Source organism: Bombina bombina, chromosome 4, assembly GCF_027579735.1.
Source record: "Bombina bombina isolate aBomBom1 chromosome 4, aBomBom1.pri, whole genome shotgun sequence".
NCBI lineage: Eukaryota > Metazoa > Chordata > Amphibia > Anura > Bombinatoridae > Bombina > Bombina bombina.
In genome coordinates this window covers 545473510-545494619 of record NC_069502.1, presented here as the reverse complement: position 1 = coordinate 545494619, position 21110 = coordinate 545473510, and the positions used below count along the sequence as shown (strand labels likewise).

General features: G+C 39.9%; 1 protein-coding gene across 1 annotated transcript in view; it reads left to right on the top strand.

Moving 5' to 3' along the window:
* Positions 1-10978, top strand: part of UBE3D (ubiquitin protein ligase E3D) — an 875767-nt gene extending 864789 nt beyond the window's left edge. Inside the window, exon 10 of the mRNA XM_053712029.1 lies at positions 10526-10978. Coding sequence (XP_053568004.1) covers positions 10526-10546 — 21 coding nt within the window. The 3' untranslated portion in view covers positions 10547-10978. The remainder of the gene's footprint in view (positions 1-10525) is intronic.
* The last annotated feature ends 10132 nt before the right edge of the window (positions 10979-21110 follow it).

The following is a 21110-nucleotide window of genomic DNA, read 5'->3' as shown; positions in this document are numbered from 1 at the left end:
ATATATATTACTTCAGAATTAAATATCCTGATGTATGTATACCTTTAAGATCACAGCTGCAGATTCTTTTATACGGGTACAATTTGAATGTATAACTTGGCAAGAGATTAACTTTATGGAAGTAATCATATAATGCCTGCAGTGACATTATTTGAATTGTATCATAAGACACAGAGTAGGGTAGCAACAAAGTAGCAAGTTGTTGCTAATGGTGTTTCAGTCTGTCACAGGATATACGTAACAACTTGTTACTAATGATATACAGACAACCAGGGGACTCAGCAGGAGACCACAGGAAACTGAATACTTGATTGAAACAGAACAGGTTTCCCGGAGCGTTCCGGTATACTGAGTCACCAATGACGTAGCCTGGAGGAGAGGCTTCACTCCTTTGCATGGAGAACAGAAAGGCAATTGAATGTTAGAGCAAATAGTCTGTTTTGTAGTGACAGAAGTTTTCCGGAGAGATCCGGAATTACAGTTACACAGGATGCAGAAGGTATGGTGCAAACACAACTTCGTTCACGCAGGGAAGTATAATAGGAAAAATTCACAAGTCCTTACCGGAGGTATGACAGTTCTTGTATGATAAAAGGAGATGTAATTGGCAAATAGCTATAGACCTGTCTTCACTCCGTTTATAGAGCACCTAGCAGGTAGTTAGATTCACTGCTTCCAATAGCAGTCTATAAGAGAAAAATAGTAGAGAATCGAAATTCACCAGCTTAGCGTTAGAGGTAATTCGTAGAAGGAAAACCTTGAGGGTAAGAAGATGATCTTCCCACAGGCTCAGAAAGCTTGCAACTAAACAAAATCACTAAGCACCTGTGAACGTCAGCGTGCAGGTTATGAAGTAAAAGAGGGCTGGACTAGGAACATAGAAATATGTGACAGGCAGGTAATTGAGAGAGAGAGCCTGAATCCTGACAATACTCTGGATGTGGTTAAGGCACTGAAATTCTATTTGCAGGCTTCTATGGATTTCCGTCAGTCCTCTAGCTCTTTTGTCCTGTTCTCAAGTAAACGTAAGGGTCAGAAGGCTTCATTGTTAAAGGGGTCAATTCATAGGGCTTACTTAGAGGCAGGACCATTGTCACCTTCACAAATTACAGCTCATTCAACTTGTTCTGTTTCTACATCTTGGACTTTTAAGAATAAGGCTTTGGTAGAATAAATTGCAAGGCTGCAACTTGGTCATCTTTGCATACTTTTACAAACTTTTATCAGTTTGATGTGTTTGCCTTGGCGAAGGCATTTTCTTGGTAGGAAGGTCCTTCACGTCATAGTTCCTATTAAACAGGTGCTTGTCTTCCTTATGTTCCAACCCATTTTCCTTTGTGGACTTCACAGGTTGGATATTAGTTTCCATAAGTAATGATTCATGGACTCTCACCACCTTAAGAAAGAAAACTTAAAGAGACAGTCAACACCAGAATTTTTGTTGTTTTAAAAGATAGATAATTCCTTAATTACCAATTCCCCAGTTTTGCATAACCAACACAGTTATAATTATACACATTTTACCTCTGTAATTACCTTGTATCTAAGCCTCAGCAGACTGCCCCCTTATTTCAGTTCTTTTGACAGACTTGCATTTTAGCCAATCAGAGCTATCTCCATGGCAAATTCACGTGCATTGAGCTCAATGTTATCTATATGAAACACGTGAATTAATGCCCTCTAGTGGTGAAAAACTATCAAAATGCATTTAGATTAGAGGCGGCCTTCAAAGTCTAAGAAATTAGCATATGAACCTCCGAGGTTTAGCTTTCAACTAAGAATACCAAGAGAACAAAGCAAAATTGGTGATAAAAATGACATGCCCTATTTGAAACATGAAAGGTTTTTTTGGACTTGACTGTCCCTTTAATTTATTCTTACATGATAAATTCCTTTCTTTCTTGGTAGTGAGAGTCCACAAATCCACTTTTTCTTTTTTTTTTTTTTTCTTTCCTAGTTGGTGGCAGTTCTGGTTTGCCCCTTTTTACCCTACTGTCTTACTTCTTCTCCTATCCTTGGCTATATGTTCTACTGGGAGGGAAAGGGAAGTAGGAGGGATAACTAAAGCTCTGGTATAGGGTATATATATCAGGTAAAAATATATTGTTTTTATCACTTTCTGTACACACACGCATGCTTTATATTATCTGTCTGTATACCAAAGTCCAATATTTAGAGAGAACAACTGAACATTACCATCATATTGCTATCTCTCCTACCCCCCTCGAGAGTGTAATTTCTTCTGTTTACACAGTTTTTCTATATTTAAGTATAGAAACTTTGAGTATAGGTAGGGTTACCACAGGGAAAACCAGCTATTTTGGTTACCACAGGCAAAATCAGCTATTTCAAATGCTGATATTAGCAAATTAATACACTTCAGCAGGTAAAATGGATCATTGGAAACAAAGGGGAGAAAAATTTACAGTAAACTGTTCCTTTAATATGTGTAGCTTAGAGCAGAGAATAGAGAGAGAGATAATATGATGAAAGTAATTCTTTTTAGGATAAAAAAATGTATTCATGGTACAGACTTCAAATGGTAATGGTAAGCAAGCACACATACTGTAAGGGAGCATAAGAATGCCTGGGGTAAGCAAAAAAACTGTAAGGGAGCACTAGAATGCCTGGGGTATGCACAAATACTGTAATGGAGCACAAGAATGCCGGGGGTATGCACAAATACTGTAAGGAAGCACAAGAATGCCTGGGGTACACACAAATACTGTAAGGAAGCACAAGAATGCCTGGGGTACACACAAATACTGTAAGGGAGCACTATAATGCCTGGGGTACACGCAAATACTGTAAGGGAGCACAAGAATGAGTGGGATAAGCACAAATACTGTAAGGGAGCACAAGAATGAGTGGGGTAAGCACAAATACTGTAAGGGAGCACAAGAATATCTGGGGTAAGCACAAATACTTTAAGGGAGCACAAGAATGCCTGGGGTAAGTACAAATACTGTTAGGGAGCACAAGAATGCCTGGGGTAAGTACAAATACTGTAAGGGAGCATAAGAATGCCTGGGGTACGCACTAATACTGTAAGGAAGCACAAGAATGCCTGGGGTATTCACAAATACTGTAAGGGAGCACTATAATGCCTGGGGTAAGCACAAATACTGTTAGGGAGCATAAGAATGCCTGGGGTAAGCACAAATACTGTAAGGGAGCACTATAATGCCTGGGGTAAGCACAAATACTGTAAGGAAGCACTAGAATGCCTGGGGTACGCACAAATACTGTAAGGGAGCACAAGAAAGCCTGGGGTACGCAGAAATACTGTTAGGGAGCACAAGAATGTCTGGGGTAAGTACAAATATTGTAAGGGAGCACAAGAATGCCTGGGGTAAGTACAAATACTGTAAGGGAGCACAAGAATGCCTGGGGTAAGTACAAATACTGTTAGGGAGCACAAGAATGCCTGGGGTAAGTACAAATACTGTAAGGGAGCACAAGAATGCCTGGGGTACGCGCAAATACTGTAAGGGAGCACAAGAATGCCTGGGGTAAGCACAAATACTGTAAGGGAGCACAAGAATGCCTGGGGTACGCACAAATACTGTAAGGAAGCACAAGAATGCATGGGGTATGCACAAATACTGTAAGGGAGCACTATAATGCCTGGGGTAAGCACAAATACTGTAAGGGAGCACTATAATGCCTGGGGTAAGCACAAATACTGTAAGGGAGCACTATAATGCCTGGGGTAAGCACAAATACTGTAAGGGAGCACTATAATGCCTGGGGTAAGCACAAATACTGTAAGGAGGCACTAGAATGCCTGGGGTAAGCACAAATATTGTAAGGGAGCACTATAATGCCTGGGGTAAGCACAAATACTGTAAGGGAGCACTATAATGCCTGGGGTAAGCACAAATACTGTAAGGAGGCACTAGAATGCCTGGGGTACGTGCAAATACTGTTAGGGAGCACAAGAATGCCTGGGGTACGCACAAATACTGTAATGGAGCACAAGAATGCCTGGGGTACGCACAAATACTGTTAGGGAGCACAAGAATGCCTGGGGTAAGCGCAAATACTGTAAGCGAGCACAAGAATGCCTGGGGTAAGCACAAATACTGTAAGGGAGCACAAGAATGCCTGGGGTACGCACAAATACTGTAAGGGAGCACAAGAATGCCTGGGGTAAGTACAAATACTGTAAGGGAGCACAAGAATGTCTGGGGTAAGTACAAATACTGTAAGGGAGCACAAGAATGCCTGGGGTACGCACAAATACTGTTAGGGAGCACAAGAATGCCTGGGGTAAGTACAAATACTGTTAGGGAGCACAAGAATGTCTGGGGTAAGTACAAATACTGTAAGGGAGCACAAGAATGCATGGGGTATGCACAAATACTGTAAGGGAGCACTATAATGCCTGGGGTAAGCACAAATACTGTAAGGGAGCACTATAATGCTTGGGGTAAGCACAAATACTGTAAGGGAGCACTATAATGCCTGGGGTAAGCATAAATACTGTAAGGGAGCACTATAATGCCTGGGGTAAGCACAAATACTGTAAGGAGGCACTAGAATGCCTGGGGTAAGCACAAATACTGTAAGGGAGCACTATAATGCCTGGGGTAAGCACAAATACTGTAAGGGAGCACTATAATGCCTGGGGTAAGCACAAATACTGTAAGGAGGCACTAGAATGCCTGGGGTACGCGCAAATACTGTTAGGGAGCACAAGAATGCCTGGGGTACGCACAAATACTGTAAGGGAGCACAAGAATGCCTGGGGTACGCACAAATACTGTTAGGGAGCACAAGAATGCCTGGGGTAAGCGCAAATACTGTAAGCGAGCACAAGAATGCCTGGGGTAAGCACAAATACTGTAAGGGAGCACAAGAATGCCTGGGGTACGCACAAATACTGTAAGGGAGCACAAGAATGCCTGGGGTAAGTACAAATACTGTAAGGGAGCACAAGAATGTCTGGGGTAAGTACAAATACTGTAAGGGAGCACAAGAATGCCTGGGGTACGCACAAATACTGTTAGGGAGCACAAGAATGCCTGGGGTAAGTACAAATACTGTTAGGGAGCACAAGAATGTCTGGGGTAAGTACAAATACTGTAAGGGAGCACAAGAATGCCTGGGGTACGCACAAATACTGCAAGGGAGCACAAGAATGCCTGGGGTAAGTACAAATACTGTAAGGGAGCACAAGAATGTCTGGGGTAAGTACAAATACTGTAAGGGAGCACAAGAATGCCTGGGGTACGCACAAATACTGTAAGGGAGCACAAGAATGCCTGGGGTAAGTACAAATACTGTTAGGGAGCACAAGAATGTCTGGGGTAAGTACAAATACTGTAAGGGAGCACAAGAATGCCTGGGGTACGCACAAATACTGTTAGGGAGCACAAGAATGCCTGGGGTAAGTACAAATACTGTTAGGGAGCACAAGAATGCCTGGGGTAAGTACAAATACTGTTAGGGAGCACAAGAATGCCTGGGGTAAGTACAAATACTGTTAGGGAGCACAAGAATGCCTGGGGTAAGCGCAAATACTGTAAGCGAGCACAAGAATGCCTGGGGTAAGCACAAATACTGTAAGGGAGCACAAGAATGCCTGGGGTACGCACAAATACTGTAAGGGAGCACAAGAATGCCTGGGGTAAGTACAAATACTGTAAGGGAGCACAAGAATGTCTGGGGTAAGTACAAATACTGTAAGGGAGCACAAGAATGCCTGGGGTACGCACAAATACTGTTAGGGAGCACAAGAATGCCTGGGGTAAGTACAAATACTGTTAGGGAGCACAAGAATGTCTGGGGTAAGTACAAATACTGTAAGGGAGCACAAGAATGCCTGGGGTATGCACAAATACTGTAAGGGAGCACAAGAATGCCTGGGGTAAGTACAAATACTGTTAGGGAGCACAAGAATGTCTGGGGTAAGTACAAATACTGTAAGGGAGCACAAGAATGCCTGGGGTACGCACAAATACTGTAAGGGAGCACAAGAATGCCTGGGGTAAGTACAAATACTGTTAGGGAGCAGAAGAATGTCTGGGGTAAGTACAAATACTGTAAGGGAGCACAAGAATGCCTGGGGTACGCACAAATACTGTTAGGGAGCACAAGAATGCCTGGGGTAAGTACAAATACTGTTAGGGAGCACAAGAATGCCTGGGGTAAGTACAAATACTGTTAGGGAGCACAAGAATGCCTGGGGTAAGTACAAATACTGTTAGGGAGCACAAGAATGTCTGTGGTAAGTACAAATACTGTTAGGGAGCACAAGAATGCCTGGGATGAGCATAAAACTCTTGATATAATTAATTAAGCTTACACTTTAGAAGTAGATATAGGCAGACTGAGTGGGCCTTCTGGTCTTTATCGGTGTCAGAATCTATGTATCTATGCTGAAAAGCATAAAATAGTATTTGTCCTTACTATCCCCACTGGAAATCTTTTCCATGAATCAACCACCTTTTCTGTAAATTTCTTACAAGTCCACAGTATTAACCACATATACTATTATTAAACCCTTTTCAGTCCCAAATAAAACGATAACAACCCATTACCAGACAGGTACAGGTAAGTTTCAATCCCTTATGAGTCACATGCAGAACCATATTAACCATTTGTCTGTCACATATAGATTAGTATTTTTGAGAACAATAATTTCTGACCCTCATTGTATACATAGTGCTGCATGTGAGGGTGAGATGGCTGCATGCAAATTACTGACTCTGTGTTCTTCTGACAGCCAAAATGGGGACAACATTGCAGATCTTTCAGAGGTCACTTTTTCCTATTTTATTAGCTGTCAGTAACATGTAGATTATTGTGGCTGACAATTGGCCATTACTGGGATTAAACTGGAGCAGAGTGAGATTACTGATCTGTATTAAACTGTTAATGACAGACAAAACTGAGGCTAAAAAGACTGATCTGTGACAGGAGAGAGCTAGACGTTATAAAACTTAATCAGTTACATTAAAGTGAAAAGCTGGAGATTAGTAATTCATTTTTTTTGGTTGCAAGTAACCCGTAGATCAGTCAGAAATTGTAACTCTTAAAAATAGTGTTAACAGTAATCGTGCAGATCAGCAATGTGTAATGTAACACAAACCCCTGATTTCACCCCCGTAATGGGGGGAGGTGATTACTAAACTATGTTAAACGGTTAATGACAGAATTAGTCTAAACTTACTAAATTGTTATAAAACTAAATCAGCTACTGCAAATTCCTCCCCTTATAATAGTTTTCTGTAGGCAGTGACCATAAATTGAAATGGGGGAGTTACAATTTGCTAAACTGTAATAATAATAATAATAAATACCTCTCATTTTTCTTTCTGATTTACCAGCTATATACAATCAAAATAATATTATTTTCCCAACCCTTTGTGAAGTTCATTATGCAAGCTTACTACAACAGAGGGCTACCTAGATAGGGCACTGGGAGCAAAGTTCCAGCGTACGTGCACATTGCAGCAGGTGACAGACAGCACTGTCAGAGCTTACACATATTACAAGCTTTTTCCCAAATCAGTTTAGTGATTTCAGGTCATCCCTTCCTAATTAGCAGCAGTACACTAAAGCAAAACATGAACACTACATGATAGAAACAGAGATTTTGATGGCAGACAAGAGCCATAGGCCCAGTTGGCCCAATATTTCCTAAAAGTATAAACGTATCTAGTTTGTAGGATAGCCTTATCCCAGGCATTCTTAAAGACCCCCACATTGTTTGTCATTACCACCTCTTGTGGAAGTTCCATGAATCAATCACCCTTTCTGTAAAGAAGTGCTTCCTCTAATTACTCCTGAATCTACTACCCTTCAGCTTGAGATCATGACCCCTTGATAGAAACATGAGCGGAAGTTTATGGGACTAAGTGTAGTGATTTCATGTGTGAAAGAAATGCTACACTGTGTCTATAAGCGCTGGCTGCTCATTTAAATATGAGCTCCAATTGGTAGAATGCACAATAATGGGAATTAACGCTTCTGGAAGGTAGTTGTTGATACAACAATGTTTATCTGGAAAAATGCAGCAGTCAGCTCCAAAGCTCATTACATATTGAAAACCGTGAACTGTTTTCATGCATCAACATCTGCTGAACACTATGCACTTGATATATGCTTTCACATGTCATGTATTCCATAAAATTGCATACAAGGAAGCTAAATCATTTCAGTATGGGGTAGAATTATATTTTTTGGTTTCACAAAGTGGATCTATAAAATTAGAAAATGTTAAAAGTTCAGAATCAGAGCAGCATTATTATACATTTTTTCTGAATATAAATCATGTAAGTCTTCTCCAGGTTATCTGGTTAAAGGGTATTATAGAGAATTAGAGTTTGAACTGGTGAGAGAATCTGTCAAAAATATATACTAAAAATTATTATAATATATCTACTTTATCTACTTGGAAAATTAATGTTTTAAATTATTTTAGATCATGTTTAATTTACTGTGCATCACATGACCCTTACATGTTTTATAAAACAGAAGACAATTTGAATGTGCACGTTATTGAGTAGCTGAAAGGATGAAATTCAACCTCATTTTACAAATATGCATATGACTGTAACAGTTTTTTTACAGCTAGACAGTGCTAGTCCATGTGTGTCATATAGATAATGTGCTTACTCCCGTGGCGTTATCTATGAGTCAGTACAGATTGACTAAAAAGCAAGTGTGTCAAAAGACCTGAGATAAGGGGGCAGTGTACAGATGCTTGGATACAATGTAATCACAGAGGTAAAATGTGTATATTGCAGAGGCGTATTTAGGTTTTGTGCTGCCCTAGGCACTCAAAATTCTGCTGCCCCCCCCCCCCCCAGGTTTAAGGCCTTTTTTTAGACATAATATTTTTGGGGCAGGGTGTAAAAAATTAAAAAAATAATGTCTTTTTAAGTAGATGTTCACCAGGGCTTGCATTCACTCCTGTCTCACACACACACACACACACACACACACACACATATATATATATATAAAGACATTATTTTGCAAGTCAGATGATTAAAGTGTTTATATCAGAAAAAAATATCCTTCACTGTATGATAGTTTGTCAGTAGGTAGTTGTTTAACCTTAAACATCTTCTTTGGTGATTGACAGTTATTTAAGCAAAATATCTGCTTGGATAAATATGTCATGAATATAGAAACTGGCCTTTAAAAGTACTTAAAAAATACAACAGTAGTTATGATTGGTTTAGGAATTGTATCCTAGGGGATAAAGTCACATGATACAATCATAATAAAGTATATACTTGTATTGTTTCTGAATGTATTAAATGCATACAACATATTTTCAGTTGTGTTTTAAGTCACATAGTTGTATAGATTCAGCAATAAATACTTATTCTTTGCATGTATGACAGATAGACAAACAGTAAATGTACAAGTATTTAGTGACTAATCCGTTTAAGTATTTTAATGCCTAATGAAGATGTATTGAAGGGAGAAAGGCATATGCTGTTTCACAGTGGTCACGTTGTAGTGCACACTGCACTGTGTAGTCTGTGTGAGTCACAATCACAAGGTGGAGCCAAGAAGAATACCGCATTCCCTCTCAGTCCAGGCCAGGCTGCGCAAGTGAGCTCCGCCTCCACTGTCACCACGTCATGCGCACCCACATACAATCCCATAGGATAGCAATAGCCGGGCCAGCCATTTATGTCATTAGTAATTGGTTGATTTAGCCACCCGGCCCTGAGTTCAGTAGAGTGGCCCTAGGGACTCAAAATTCTGCTGCCCTAGGCACCGGCCTTGTTGGCCTATGCCTTAATACGCCCCTGGTATATTGGTTAAGCAAAACTGGGGAATGGTAAATAAAGGTATTATCTTTTTAAACTATAAACTTTTTCAAGTAGACCGTCCCTTTAAATAATATACTAGTAAAATACTTGTTTACTTTGAGTCAATGACAAGAGGCATATATGTGCATAAATCAGACAGCAGCTAACTCCCAGTAGTCCCTGAGAACTTAGGTATGCTTTTCAACAAGGAATACCAAGAGAGTTTAAATTATGAAATCTGAATGTTGACGTTATTGTCCCTTAAATAAAATAAAGCTATTGACCCTTGACAAAATTTTTTTTATTATTTAGCTTTACGTGGAAAAATCACACTGGATTAAATCAGTAGTGAACAGGTAAACAATGGTTTGTCCTTTTGCTTCCGGGATCTAAGTCTGTGATACTCTGATTGCTACTTTATAGACTTTCTCTAATGTGTGTTTATTTCAGGGAGTAGATACCCTGGTTATTGTAGTTCTTAGGACTAAATGATGAACAGTATTTTAATGTCTGTCTTATTTGTTATTATTTCTCTTGGCCAGCTGTTGACTGTATATAAATTAAATCTTATAGAATGTTGTTCTTTCTTTATGGGATCATTTATTTTAAGGAGCTTAATAAAAGATTTCCCTTGTAAATTGATGTAAACAGAGCATCATAATTTCATGTGAGGTAACGTCACTGTATAATATGGCCTGTAATAGAACGTTTGCTGAAAATAACGTCTTTCTCTTTTTGCTTTGCAGGTAGCATACTTGAAGATATGAAGAACAGTCACTAATAGCTTTATAGATTGTAAAGTAATAAATAAATATAGGGAATTCAACTGATTAAGGATTGATCTTTGTTATGATATGAAAGGAAATTCGGATTCTTTTAACAAATAAATTAGCTGTCAAAATTACAAACAGAGCGCTGAACCAAAATTATTCAAATATCCTATTATTATATTTAGCTTTGACACCTTTTACTTTTGTTACTTTTCTTAATTTTCTGGACAAGCAGCTATGAATTGAATGCTAACCATATGAAACTGTATGTAAATGTATTTTGTTAATAACCTGTTTGAATTCATATGCTTAAATGGAGAATATTATAGATAGGAGGTAACGTATCAATAAAGTTAGTTTTTTTTATAATTGTTTAAAATTCCTTATCGTGGGTGTAAATAAATCTGTGCTATGCTTTCAACCCTCAAATGACTTCTTTTCTCATTTTTTAATCACAGTATGACCTTGCAGAAACCTTATATCATGATAATTACACAGGTAAAGGACTCCTACGCACAGTCTGTCCTGGAACAGTATCATTAATCTGCACGGATAAGAGTTTAAATACATCTTACCTGCTAAAAAGCAGCTTTTATTGTAGAACTCAAACAGTGAGCAAAGGGTGACAAAATGGATATAGGAATGTAGCAGAAACCTTGGCAATCTTTCCTGTGTAGAACAGTGATTGCCAACTTCCTAATTCATGGGAGCCGCTAACCAATATTTTAGAAACTTTAAAGGGACAGTCTACACCTTAGTCATCTTAAAGTCTTACTTTAGATTAAGCTGCAAATAGCCTCTTGCACCCCCTTTCTATATCATGCAGCAGGAACAGTAAAAAAAAGTTATTTCTTTCCTATGACATGGTGAGTCCACAACGTCATTCCAATTACTAGTGGGGTATTCAACTCATGGCTAGCAGGAGGAAGCAGATAGCACCCCACCATAGCTTTTAAAGGGACAGTGAAGTCCAAAATAAACTTTCATAATTCAAATAGGGCATGTCATTTTAAACAACTTTCCAATTTACTTTTATCACCAATTTTGCTTTGTTCTCTTGGTATTCTTAGTTGAAAGCTAAACCTATGTAGGCTCATATGCTAATTTCGTAGACCTTGAAGGCCACCTCTAATCTTGATGCATTTTGACAGTTTTTCACCACTAGAGGGCGTTAGTTCATGTGTGTCATATAGATAACATTGAGCTCACGCACATGAAGTTAACTGGGAGTAAGCACTGATTGGCTAAAATGCAAGTCTGTCAAAAGAACTAAAATAAGGGGCAGTTTGCAGAGGCTTAGATACAAGATAATTACGGAGGTAAAACGTGAATTATTATAACTCTGTTGGTTATGCAAAACTGGGGAATGGGTAATAAAGGGATTATCTATCTTTTCAAACAACAAAAATTCTGGTGTTGATTGTCCCTTTACGTGTAACTACCTTACCCATAACCCCCAGTCATTCTCTTTGCCTCTGTCAATGGAGGATGTGGGAAGTTTTGTTTTAATCCTTTTATGGGTACTTTTCCCTGCAAGCAAGGATTGGGGTCTGGCTGTGTCCATGTCAATCGCTTGAGTAAGAGTAGTGGTGGCTTTTAGCAGTTAAAAGGCGGCGAGGAAGTCTTTGCTTTACGTTTAACACTTTGCTACCCCTTTGTAGAAAGCCAGAGTTGGTTACTCTGTTCTTTCTTTTCCTACAGGTCTATGGCAGAGGGTGCCTTACGTGACACACCTAAGGAGCAGCATCTGCCCTGCAGTTGGATCCAAGTTAAGTGCCTTTGCCTTCTTGGTATGGAAGGACAGCAGCACTTAACAGGTTAATCCTCATGTGGATCTATGCTGAGACTTAGTGATTATTCCTAGTTAAGGATTCATTTTGGAGCTGTGGAAAGGACAGATCTTTGACACTATGTGTTTGACATAAAAAAGAGATTTGTATACTGATCTCTAAGATTGTGGCTAAGCAGTTATATAATCAGGGATTTGCAGCTTCTGTGACTATTTTAACACAATGGAGGACTGACTCTAAAAGGAAACCGTATTATGTGCACACAGTAATATGTTCCACTTTATTTCCCTGCACGGTCTGTTTGCATACAATTATGGATTATATTGTGATAGGAGCCCTGTATGTATTGGTTTTATTTTTCCTTGTTTTAATGTAAGGGTATTTTGTACACTCAATGTTATAAGTGTCATGCTAACTGCTGAGGACCAGACCGTTTTTATGGCGCAGTTAGAGTCTTCTGACTTAGAGACATTTTCCCGCGCCCTGCCTTTTTATTAGTTATATGCCGTAAGCTTGTGTTGTTGGAACCTGTCGTTTTGTTTCCTCCTAGCTGTTTGCGATCGCGGTAGTTGCTGTTTTTGCATTCTAGGCTGTAACTAGTCGGACTTGCTTGAGAGTCCTATTTTTCAGGTATGCAGTTGTTCCGCCATTGTGGGCGGGTACATTTTAGCCGTTAGGATAGAGGGATCTCTTTCATAGAGATTGTGAGGGAGGATCTGCAGGCTGCCAATATTGAATACTGTGTACACACAGTATAATGGCTGTAATCTACATTCCTTTATGTTAACTGTGTATTACGTGTTATAAGTTCACTTTCTGTACTCACCGGAGAGACCAGAGTTCAAGTCATGTGGGCATGACAAATACATGGTATAGCAGCTCAGCTGATATTTGTGGAGTACATTTTATTAAGGGATAAGTGTATGAATAACATGTACTCTCAGTGTAAGGGTATTATGTACACAGTGTTATGAGTGTCATGTACAGTGTAAGGAGTATTATGTACACATAGTGTATGAGGTGATATACTCACAGTGTAATAAATATTTTGTACACACAGTGTAATATGTGTTTTGTTTTCATTATGTATCACAGTGTAATGAGTATTATGTACACACAGTGTATTACATTATGTACACACATCCACACAGTGTAGTTAGTATTATGTATACACAGTGGAATGAGTATTATGTTGACACAGTGTGATGACTCACAGTGTAATGGGTTCTGTACACTCAGTGTATTATGTGTTATGTTCTCATTGTGTTACAATAGTGTACTGAGTACAGTGTTCACTCAGTATAATGAGTATTTTGTACGCACAGTGTATTTAGTATTATGTACTCACTGTGTCATGAGTTTTATGTTCACTCAGTGTAATGAGTGCTATGTATACACAGTATAATTCATTTTATGTACTCAGTGTAATGATTATTATGTACATTCAGTGTAATGGGTACTATGTACCCATTGTATATGAATATGAGTATTATGTACTCTCTGTATAATGAGTATTTGTAATCTCAGTATAATCAATTTTATATACACTCAGTGTAATGAATATTATGTTCACTCAGTACAATGTGTATTATGTACTCACTGAATAAACAGTGTAAGAAGTATTATGTACACATGTGTGCTCTTTTATTTTTCAGACGAGTTCAGGTGATTAGACTAGGAGCTAAAATGTCTAGCTTCACTCTGCTAGCCCGCAAGGCTCTGTGGTTAAAATCTTGGCAAGCTTTTTGGCTTTACCTTATAAGGAATCTCTGTTTGGACCTGGTCTGGCGGAAATCTTTTCCGAGTTTACAGGTGGAAAGGGATCTTTCCTACCCCAGGACAAGAAGAATAGACCTAGGGGTTGACAGACTTTTAATTGTCATTCCTTTTGCAACTTTAAAGGACAGAAGTTCTCCCCTCCTCTTCCAGACCAATCAAGGTCCACTTGGCAATCCAGCCAGCCCTGGAATAAATCTAATAGCCTTCCGCTGACTCTAAATTGGCATGAAGGGTCTACCCCCGATCCGAGTTTGAATCAGGTGGGGGGCAGGCTTTCTCTTTTTCGTCAGGCTTGGATACACCATGGCATAGTATACCAGAGTTACAGAATAGGGTTCCAGTCTTGCCTTCCATGGGGCAGACTCCTCCTGTCTAGATTATCCTCAAACTAGGTAATGAGGGAGGCCTTCTTAAATTGCATGAAGGACCTATCCTCCCTGAGATTTATTGCTCCAGTCCCTCTAAAGTATCTAGGTCTAGGATTCTATTCAAATCTTTTTAGGTTCCCAAAAAAGGAAGTCATTTTTCCTTCCATCCTGGACCTAGAAGGTCTAAACAAATTCCTCAGGGTTCTATCCCTCAAGATTGCAACTATCGTTCCATTTTTCCATTGGTCCAGGAAGGTTCTTTTCATGACTTCCATAGACCTGAAGGACACTTATTTTACATGTTCCCATTTACTGGGATACTTTCCAGTTTCTATGGTTTTTGCCGCAGTTTCTTGTCTATTCTCAATGGTTCTGGGGGAGCTATTGGCTGTGATCAGATCCCAGGGAATTGCTGTAGCACTTTTTCTTGATGACATCTTGGTTCAGGCGTCATCTTTTCAACTTTTCTCATACAGAGATGCTGTTGTCTTTTCTACGTTCCCAGGGGTGAAAGGTGCATTTGAAATAAAGTTATCTTGTCCAATCTACCAAAGTGTGTATCTTAGGGAATGTAATAGATTCCCTATCCATGAAGATGTTTCTGACGTTGGACAGAAAAGACAAGATTCTTGCTTCCTGCCTTTCTCTCCAGTCTGCCTTTCGCCCATTTGTGGCCCAATGCATGGAGGTGATTGGTCTTATGGTGGCATCTATGGACTTCATTCCTTTTACTCGGTTCCATCTATGACCGCTGCAGCATTGTATGCTCAGTCAATGGAATGGAGATCTTTTGGATATATCTCAGTAGATAAATCTGGACACTCTAACAAGAGTCTCTCTTGTGGTGGGTGTCACAGGAACATCTGTCTTGGGGCATCTTGCCTTCTGAGGGCTTTCTGGTAAATTGTGATTACGGACACCAGCCTGTCAGGCTGGGGAGCTGTTTGAGGCCCTCTAAAGGCTCAGGGCCTGTGGTCTCCGGAAGAGTCCTCTCTTCCCATAAACATCTTGGAGTTGAGAGCTATCTTCAATGACCTATCAACGTGGCCTCTACTGGCGTTGATCTGGTTTATAAAAATACAATCGGACAACATTGCCTTAGTGGCTTACATCAACCACCAGAGAGGGATTCAGAGTTCCTTAGCCATGAAGGAGGTGACTCGCATTCTATAGTGGGCTGAATCCCACTATTGTCTCCTATCTGCCATCCACATTCCAGGTGTGGACAACTGGGAAGCAGATTTTCTGAGCAGACAGACCTGGGGAGTGGGCTCTCCATCCGGAAGTGTTCTCTCAGATATCCCTCAAGTGAGGTGTTTCAGAGCTGATGGTGCCCTGCCAAGATACCAAGGTTACAAAGTACGGTTCAAGGTCAATAGAGCCTCAGGCCGTTCTGATAGATGCTCTAGTGGTTCCTTGGAGGTTTTCTCTGGCTTATCTGTTTCCACCTTTTGCTTTCCTTCCACAAGTCATTGCTCGTGCAGGAGAGAGCATCGATTATACTAATAGCTCTTGCATGGCCTCGCAGGATTTGGTTAGCGGCTCTAGTGAGGATGTCATCTTTACCTCCTTGGAGGTTACCTCAGAGGAAAGACCTTCTACTTCTATGTCCTTTCCTCCATCCAAACCTAGATTCTCTGAAGCTAACTGCTTGGAAATTGAACACCTAGTTCTGTTTAAACGTGGTTTTTCTGAAGAAGTCAATGAAACTATGATTCAGGTTCGATAACCGGTTACTCGCAAGATTTACCATAAGATATGGCGTAAATATATTTCCTGGTGTAAATCTAAGGGGTTCTCCTAGAGCCGGGTGAGGATTCCCTGGATTTTATCTTTTCTTCAGGATGGACTGGATAAGGGTTTAATGGTCAGTACTCTAAAGGATCAGATTTCTGCGTTATCTATCCTTTTACACAAACGTCTGGCAGACTGTCAGGATAATGGCATACTTATTCTCTGCACTGTCCCTTTAAAGCATCCTGCTCCCATTAACATCAGCCTATTTAAGGCCCCTCCCAGCATTTTCACATTGCTTAGTATTGAAGTCTGTCTTAAACCTTAACCTGAGCCTGCTCTCTGTAAGATTTATCATACTACTTCTGTTTGTTGGATTCCTCTACTCCTCCTAACTGGATTTCTGTTGTCATCCTCTCCTTCCTGCCTGCTTCTCCCTCAGAAGATTCAGCTATTTCAAAAGCCTCATTCCTACCTTTACCTCTAACTCAGTTTCCCCTGCAGCTCACCGGCCTTGGGATTCACTTTTCACAGAGCTCCGCTTCCTCATGCTGTGACGTCATCAGCCAGCTGCTACTGAGCTTCCCTGCTCCCTCTGGCAAGTCGCCATTACAACCCGGTGTTTGCAACTATCATTATAACAGTCCTGTTAGGGGTAAGCCAGTCTCTGAATTTTTACTTGCTGCTATACTCTAAGATTAGTATCTCAGTTGCTGCTGTTATTTTCTGTGACTTTTAGTTCATTCCCTCATATCCTGCTGTTTTACCATAACTCTGTTCACAATAGCAATTGCTTATTTTTTTCTATGATCATAGTACCATTTTTTCCTTGCTTATTTATTTTTACCTTTATTAATGTTAAAATCTCAAGTTTATCTGAGCATACCCCTGCTGCATTTACTTTCTCACAGTGACTACCCAGACACATGTGGCAGCCATAGGGAATATGCTCAATTACTGCCTGTATATTAAAACTTTGCAATAAGGAATAAGGTTTTACATAGCTGCCTAATTCCTAAATTTTGTTTTACCTTTTCACTCTGTTGCAAACAACCATACAATTTCTATTGTTTTTTCATTTCCAGCAGTTGTGGTCCAAATAACTAAGCTGCACACATTTTTTCTTTCTTAGTTGTGCCTGACACAGACCTACCAGATATTCAAGCCTTTGTACAGGGCTTGGTTAGAATCAGGCCTGTGTTTAAACCTGTTGCTCCCCCATGGAGCCTTAATTTAGTTGTTAAAGTTTTGCAGCAGGCTCCGTTTGAGCCAATGCATGTTGTTGACAGGGCCGCCACTAGAAATTTTGGGGCCCCTGACTTAACCATTGATCAGGGCCCCCCCCCCTCCTTTGACATGTGCAATTTTTGACCAAGTGACTAGAACGTATATGCACTTTATTCTTAAGTGTCTATTTAAACTTGGAAACTTGGAAATGTTGTAAAGGTAGTAACATACACTGAAACACACACACACTCACACATAAGGATTCACATATAGACACTCAAGCAAACACGCAAAGAAACTCAGACACTTAGCACTTGTTTACATTGACCTGACAAGCAATGAGGTAAACTACAGTTTTGTAAAAAAAGGCGATTTAGAAAACAAAATATGGAGTTCTGATTATCTTTTTGTAAAGGAAGATGCCAACTAAATGATGACAACAGCATGCAGTGGCTGAAAGGAAAGGCCCTGAACTGCCTAAACAATAATTTAAAGGTTAAATGGTAGATTGGTGACTTCCGGAAAGGTCTCATTAGTCTCAAAGTCTGTAGAAAGATGTGAATAATCAGTAGTAAGGTTAAAAATGTCCTAAAAAGGAACAGACAATGGACACACACACACACACAAACTCAAACTTGCACATACACCCAAGGAAACACCAACAGAGACAGCCTCAGAAAACACACAAAGACATACACACACACACACAGAGAGAGACACCCATAGAAAACACAGAAAGACCACCATACACACCCTCACTGAGGCATCCACAGAAAACACACAAAGACATACACACACCCTCACAGAGACACCCACAGAAAATACACACCCTCACAGAGACATCCACAGAAAACACACACACACCCTCACAGAGACATCCACAGAAACCACAGCCATACACACCCACCCTCACAGAGGCATCCAGAGAAAATACACAAAGACAAACACACGCCCACCCTCACAGAGGCATCCAGAGAAGAAGCTTAAAGACATACACACCCACCCTCACAAAGATACCAACAGAAAAAAAAAATACATACACACTCATAGAGACACAAACCAAAGCACAAAGACATAAACACAGACACCCACAGAAACACTTACAGGAGGAAACATTTATGCACCTTGCATCCCCTAAATCAACAGTGTGTGACATGCATGATAAAAAAAATGCAGAAATTAAGAGATCACTTTTTAAAGAATCCTATTTGTAAATGTGCAAACAAAAATAATTCTGTGAATTCAAAATTGTACATTAATGATCTGGGTAGATGGCTAGATAAAGAAAAGTACTTTTAAAAGGTTGACATATGTTTGTTTGATATTTTCCCCATTTTCCCCAACCATAATCTGTGGTACTCATACCATTAGATCTGGTTAAATGCAGGATTTAAGCTTGTTGGTATGCATTTCAAAATTAAGTCAGCTGTAGAGTAAACTAAACAGTTTTAAGTTAACCTGTCTCATTTCCAACACTGAGCAATCTTAGTCTGAGAGTATTATGCAGATGTAAAAATCTTAGATAAAATGCCTAATTGTATCTGGAAAGTCCTTGCATAAAGGGGCAGTAAACTGGAATGTAATATATATCATTTGTGTATTGAGGAGGAAACATTTCTGCATGGTTTTAAATATAGAATTTCTACAGCATTGTCAAGTAATCATAAATACACTGCTGCAAAAACAAAATGTGTTTTTATGGACCCCTGGCCCCACCATACAACTACTACCACACTGAAGTTACAATCTTAAATTGCACAAAGAAATAAAAAACATTTGCTAAGTAATTCCTACCTCCTCTGCAAATGAAAGTGATCAGCCATCTGACTCAGGCACACACTCTACAAACAAAGTGCCAAGTCTGTCTCACACTGTGCATAGTGGTTTAGTGCACACTCAGAAATCCTCTCAAATGCTAATACTTTACTCCTTGTAATAACATTTTGCATGCTCAATTAGCACTCTGCTGTAGTACCCACTGATGGCTGCCAAAATTTTTAAAAAAATTTTTTTTTTTATTTTTTTTTTAGTTCTTGCCTTATGGGGCCCCCCTAGCCCATTGGGCCCCTGACAGGAGTCACCCCTGTCACCCCCTGATGGCGGCCCTGGTTGTTGATATAAAACAGTTATCGTGGAAAGTTTTGTTTCTTGTTGCCATTTCTTCCACTCGCATAATGTCTGAGATTTCAGCTCTGCAGTGTGATTACCCCTACCTTATTTTTTCATGCTGATAAGGCGGTCCTTCGTACTTAATTGGGGTTTCTCCCTAAGGTGGTATCGGATCGAAGCATTAATCAGGTAATTGTTGTTCCTTCTTTTTGTCCTAATCCTTCTTCTCAAAAGAAACGTCTTTTGCATAACTTGGACGTTTTGCGGGCTCTAAAATTTTACAATACAAGCTACTAAAGATTTTCGGCAGTCTTCTGACCTGTTTGTTGTTTTCTCTGGAAAGTGTAAGGGTCAGAAAGCCACTTCTACTTATCTGTGTCTCTGTTTGAGAAGTTTGATTCGTTTGGCTTCTGAGACTGCTGGACAGCAGCCTCCTGAGAGAATTACAGCTCATTCCACTAGGGCTGTCGCCTCTTCTTGGGCTTTTAAAATTGAAGCTTCTGTGAAACAGATTTGCAAGACGTCAACATGGTCCTCTTTGCATACTTTTTCCTCGGCTGAGGCTTCTTTTGGGAGAAAGTTTCTTCAAGTTGTGGTGCCTTCTGTTTAGGTCTGCCTGCCATTTTCTCCCTCCCTGTTCATTCAGTGTCCTTTATCTTGGGTATTGGTTCCCACTAGTAATTGGAATGACGTAGTGGACTCTGCATGTCATGGGAAAGAAAACAAAATGTATGCTTACCTTATAAATTTCAAGTCCATGACCCCACCCTCTTTTTTAATTATGATTCAGCAGTTTTTTTGTGGAAACCTCAGGCACCCCTTCACCCTTGTGTTTCCATTTCCTTTGGCTGAATGACTGGGGTTATGGGTAAGGCAGTTATACTTAACAGCTTTGCTGGGGTGCTCTTTGCCTCCTCCTGCTGGCCAGGAGTTAAAAATCCCACTAGCAATTGGAATGACGTTGTGGACTCTCCATGTCCGGAAAGAAAGAAATGTATCGGGTAAGCATCAAATTTGTTTTTATAAGGAATATTGTTTCTGGCCACTTTGAAATGGCTGCCAAGCTGCACCCACTGATGACATCACAATCTGGGCTGCATCTAGGCACTCTGCTTAAAGAGACAGACAGTCTACTCCAGAATGTTTATTGTTTAAAAAGATAGATAATCCCTTTATTATCCATTCCCCAGTTTTGCATAACCAACACAGTTATATTAATATACTTTTTACCTTTGTGATTACCTTGTATCTAAGCCTCTGCAGACTGCCCCCTTATTTAAGTTCTTTTGACAGACTTCTATTTTAGCCAGTCAGTGCCCTCTCATAAGTAACTCCACGGGCATGAGCACAATGTTATCTATATAGCAAACAGGAACTAATGCCATCTAGCTGGGAAAAACTGTAAAATGCATTCATATAAGAGGCAGCCTTCAAGTGCTTAGAAATTAGCATATGAACCTACCTAGGTTTAGCTTTCATCTAATAATACCAAGAGAACAAAGCAAATTTGTTGATAAAAGTAAATTGGAAAGTTGTTTAAAATTACATGCAATA